The 5,668-nt window shown below is 39.1% G+C and overlaps 1 protein-coding gene across 1 annotated transcript; it reads right to left on the bottom strand.

Moving 5' to 3' along the window:
- Positions 1 to 4,253: 4,253 nt before the first annotated feature.
- Positions 4,254 to 5,183, bottom strand: LOC130873709 (olfactory receptor 8B4-like). The gene has a single exon (XM_057768608.1). It carries the CDS (start codon positions 5,178 to 5,180, stop codon positions 4,254 to 4,256), a length of 927 nt encoding a protein of 308 aa, XP_057624591.1. The 5' UTR covers positions 5,181 to 5,183.
- Positions 5,184 to 5,668: the final 485 nt, after the last annotated feature.

The following is a 5,668-nucleotide window of genomic DNA, read 5'->3' as shown; positions in this document are numbered from 1 at the left end:
TTTATTCCCAAGAACCCCCTAAGTGCTCCTTGGGCTCTCCTTTCACTATTTGATGTCTCTTGCTTATCTCTGTCCTTTCATGTTTAGAATAACCAAAGATGCCTCATGGACATAAAGAGTAATATATTTATCTACATGCTTCAAAGAAATATCACTCCTTGACTGATAGAAAAATCTCAATTTGCATCCATGTTGACAGCGTTTTCATGCTTTTATTCCAAAACTCATTACATATTAAAAAGTCAGGGTCAGAGTTACATATTAGAAAGTTGGCATCACATTGGTGACTATGAAAATCATGTGACTTGGAGAGACACTGCAAATAGACAAGAAAGTAGACCAAAGATAAAACCCAGAAGAATCTTAACTCACTTTCTCTTAAGCGAAACAATAAATGGCCTTGCTGAAAATCAGCATGAGGTGATATAATGAGATGACAGACTTGGGTCTTGGCAGAGTTCTCTCTGGGTCATCTGACACCAACTAGCTAGCGCTGTAAATCAGCAGTTCCTGTATGTTCCCATTCTTGACAATTGAGGTAAAAATTCTTCAACATGAAATCAAACTATCAAACAAGAAAGCCTATGGTCAGCTCATGAACCTTCTGTGTTTAAGAAATAATAAGTTTTCTGGAGCAGCAATTGATGACTTTCAACTGGCTGTTGTAAGAATCAAGAACAGTTTCAAATTTCAGATGCTGTGCGATGGAGGGACTCCTTTTCCAAAGACCCAAGTCAATGTTTTACTAAGTGAAACTTATACTCTCACTCCATTCATCCCAATGCCAAAAGAAACCAAATGCAGGAAAAGTTATTCTTGAACTTTATATATTTACTTCATCAAGTTGCTTTCTCCTTGGGTCTCAGGACCTCATTTCTCCCCTGTGCCTACTCATTGCTGACAATAGTGATTGCCTTTCTTGTTTCTTTATCCACATGAAAACAGATTAACTATTTTAAAATTTTTATTTAATTACAACATTTCTCTTTTCCCTTTCCTCCCTCCAAACCCTTTCATATGCTGCTCCCCACTCTCCTTCAAATTAATGGCCCTATTTTCATTAACTGTTATTATATGACTGTGTGTATGTGTATACATATAAATTCCTAAATATTACTGTTCAGTAATGTAATAATTACTACCTGTATGTATGTTTTCAGGGCTGAACATTTAGCACTGGACACTGACTAGTGTGCTTTTCCATGGGGAAGGCCATCTCTTCCTCTGTTGCCTATAGTTAGTTCTTGCTTCTGGGTTGAGGTGTCATAGGCTTTTCTTCATTCAGTGTGGTTTGGTTACTGGTGTCATTCTTGTTCAGCTCATATTTGGGTAATCATATTGGCTAGACTTATGCATGTAGCTTCTAATATTTCTAGGATTTACAATCTCATGGCAAACTCCCTTGTCCTCTGGCTCTTACAATCTTTCCACTTCCTCAATGTTTCCTGAGCCTTAGGTGGGAATGTCTACCCATTGGGAATGAGCGCCACAACTCTGCCTTTTTATTGGTTGTGGCTTTCTGTAGTAGTCTCCATCTGTTGCAAAGGGAAGTTTTCTTGATAAGGGGCAAATGCTACATTTATCTGTGGGTATAAGGGCAAATTTTTATAGACTATTGTTAAGGGTTATGCTGGTTCAGTAAATTAATGATTATAGAGTCTCCTCTAATAACCATGACTTCACTAGCATTGAGTAGTTAACTAGGTTGCCAGTATGAGGCATGGCCATAAGTACAATTAGAGAGTTGTTTACTAGCAAGGCATGCATGAACTACTGTATCCTTAAGGTTATTGTGCCATGCTGGTCATTGATAGGGTACAAAGGCGTCATAATTGAGTAGTACTGTTACTTGCTTCTCTTTTGGAAGTTTTGTTGGTATCTTCTGGTACCATGAAAGCTAGTCTTCATGGAGGGGACATTCAGGTCAGTGCCAGCTTAGGGATCAATGGGCCCTGATTCTAAAGTGCATGGTGTCTTCAGCAATAGGTACTTACCATTCACTTCTAGGGGAAAACCAAGGGGAACGGCAATAGCTATATGTTTTGGGAGTCTCTTGATCAGCACAGGCTAACAAATCAAAAGAGGGCTTCTCATCTCTGGATGTTTTTGTTAGGTGGTCTTGGGCTCTTAGAGACAGCACCATCAACACAAATGAGAAAAGTTCATTAAAACTATAAACTACATGGAATTACATGTATTATAAAGGGTTGGTAAATAGGTAATAGTACTTTTAATCCATTGTTTTTTTTTTTTATTTTAGACAGGATCTCACTGTGCAGCCCATGTTAGGTTTCCACTCTAGATCTTTCCCCATAGCCTCTAGACTGCTGGGATTATATACACATTCACAATGTTTAACTGTCCTTCATTATTAACTCTTCCCTAATATCCCAATAGTCCCATGTGTCGAGATACATATTACATATAAAAGATGGGCTTTAGCTATGCCAAGAGGACTGATTTTCATAGACTTAAATACAATAAATGAGGTACTATATATTAGGCACCCTACAGCACATACAGTATATATAATGTTTTGCATGCTCAGTAAACATTGAGTCCCATCATTGTCATAATCTAGGCATAATCCAGGGATCCACATTTTCTCCCTTCTTCAGTGATCCTTTCCATCTAGTGTATTTTCTGAAAACATGGTTTGTCTTACCTCTTGTCTATTAGCCCTATACTTCAGATGCTTCTCCTTGCTCTCAAAGCTACCCCCATGATATCTTGCTTAGGGCTCCACCTGGAACACTTGGGCTGCCTTCTTTTCATTATCCTAGCAGAGTGGTGTGCATCAATAAATGATCAACGGGAAGCCTCACTTCCCTCCACTGCTTTATCTCTCACACTAGCACACAGCAAGTATCTCTCCAGTTTTTTAGAAGAGTTGGAAACATACAAGCAAAATAAAAGATGTAGATGTCACTTTTATACGACTTTCCCAGTGTCCCAGGAAAAAGCACCAAATGGTGCTTCGCAGAAGTTTTTCTCAAGAAGACCCAAATTTTTTATTCTTCTTAAATAATGCCTATCTCTCCACAAAAGGAGTCTGGACTTCACCATCTTAATACAGGCCAATATGACTTGATATTTGCCTTCTTCTATATAGCCAATTTAATATGAAGGTATAGTTTTCAAAATAAGAGTTATTCAATATAGAATAGACAAATATTTAGCATGGTGGTACAGATGGTCCTTGGCCCTCAAGATACATATCCTGTTCAGCCTCCCTGAGATATAGGAAAGTGTCATAAGTTTCCACCTCCTTCCTGGTTCTATAATTGTTATAACACACACACACACATGCACTTTCTCAGAGATCGCAAAATCTAAATCTACCTTGAAAAATAAAAAAGGACCAAACATAGTAATGCATGCACATAAGTCCAAGCTAACCTTGAACTTACCATCTTTCTGTCTTAGCAAGAAGGCAGACAGATGAGACAGAAAGGAGCCTGAAGCAGAAAGGTGAAGAGTGTAAAGTCAGCCTCCGCTGCCTACTAAGTGCAAGGCCAGATGGGCTACAAACAAGAACACTACCTCAAAAAACTAAAGAAGTAAAAATAAAAATAATTTTTCTAAGAGTTCCAAAGATGCACGATGATCTCAGTTACCCCAGGGAAGGACAGGGGCAGCATGTTACACCATCCTGCTAATGCATAGAAGTTTATGTCCTTCCTCTTACTCTCAGCCCAAGAGCACAGGATATTTACCAATTACAAAATCACTCACCCTGATTACCATCCTAAGGACCAGAAATTTGAAATGAATATTTGAGAATTGACTCATCCTTACAACTTAGGGCATATAAGTTTCTTGGGTGAGGACTTGTGTATATATACATGTATGTAAAAGGGAAGTTTTATAGCCTTCTTTGCCAAGTAACCTTTTAAAGAGTTAGAAGTTTGTTACCTAGGACCCCAAGACTCGACCTTTGATCTTTTGTAAGACAAATCATAAAGCCTGCTAAAATTGTTCCTGGGCCTCACACCACCCTGAACCACCCTAAGCCCTTTCTTCTAGCTATAAATGTTTTTCCTGGACAAATCAAAGAAAAAAATGTAAAATACATGGTCTCTGGGGTCTAATATTGTATCCAATAAATAATATCACATAATAGATGCAAAGTTATGGCAAAGAGATAACAAGTGATATAGTCCTCAAAAAGATACCAGTTTTTGAAAGTAGAAGGAAAACAGTACTGGAGTATGCTTACTAGGGATTAATTGCCAATAATACAACCAGATCCATCAGAAGAACACTCTCTTCAAGGTTTTATCTAGGGCAACTTTAACATCTTTATTCCTCAAACTATAGATCAGTGGGTTAAACATGGGAACCACATTGGTATAAAATACTGAAGCAAATCTTCCCTCTTCCATTGACCCAGGGAAAGAATTTGTTAAATAGGTGAACGCACCTGACCCAAAAAAAAGAGCAACAGCAACTACATGGGAACCACATGTGCCAAAGGCTTTGGATCTGCCCTCTGCAGAAGGAATCCTAAGAATGGTGGAGAGGATCAAAGCATAAGAGATAAAGATGCTGATACTGGATACTGTGATGACCACCCCAACAACAATAAAAAACACAAGCTTGTTGGAGTAGGTGCTGGTGCAGGAGAGCGGTAGGAGGGGAAGAACTTCACAGAGATAGTGGTGGATAGTGTTGGAAGCACAGAAATTAAGTCTCAGCATATTTCCAGTGTGGGCCATGGCCCCAGCAAACCCTATCACATAGGAACCAAGCATTAGCAGAGTACATACCTTAGGAGACATGGTAACTGTGTACAACAGAGGGTTGCAGATGGCCACATAGCGGTCATAGGCCATTGACACCAACACATAGCACTCGGAATTGACAAAGAAGCAGAAGAAAAACAGTTGAATCATGCACCCAATATAGGAGATAATATTTTCTGAAACAAAATCATTCAACATTTTTGGGGTAAACACACAGGAATAACAGAAATCTATAAAGGACAAGTTGAAAAGGAAAAAGTACATTGGTGTATGAAGGCTAGAATTCAACCCAATTAAGGTGATCAAGCCCAAATTGCCTACCACAGTGAGCACATAAATAACTAAGAAGAAGAGGAAGAGGAGTAGCTGGAGAGCTGGTTGGTCTGAAAACCCCACAAGGATAAATTCAGTCACAGAGTTGTTTCTCAGAGTCATTCTCTTCTGATAAGTTGCCCTGGGGAACTGAAATAAAACACACAGAAGATGACAAGCATAAGCATGCACGATGGAGAAAGGCTCTAGGAGATAAGTCAGCATGTGTGTGTGCCCTCTTCTCTTTGTCCTCTCCTCACTCATCTACACTTTTCTTCATCTTAAGCCATTAATAGTTTGACTGACAGTAGCTCATTTCCCCTGGGATGATCGAAAATTCAAGCTCTCTGTTTTCATGGGCAACAAGAATTTTGTTCTTGCCTAATAGATGAGGAAGCCAATGACTTCAACTGATTACCCATGGACTCTCAAAAAGATAACTCAAGATTCAAGAGTACAACCCAGGTCTACTGCCTGAGCCTTTGTTAAATGTAGATCTGCAGAAACTATACTCTGCATGACTCTCTCTCTCTCTCTCTCTCTCTCTCTCTCTCTCTCTCTCCCACATACAAAGTTTCTACCTAAAGAGAAAACGGAGCCCAGCATCTTCC

This window comes from Chionomys nivalis, chromosome 4 (genome assembly GCF_950005125.1).
Source record: "Chionomys nivalis chromosome 4, mChiNiv1.1, whole genome shotgun sequence".
NCBI lineage: Eukaryota > Metazoa > Chordata > Mammalia > Rodentia > Cricetidae > Chionomys > Chionomys nivalis.
This window is presented reverse-complemented; position numbering and strand designations above follow the sequence as displayed.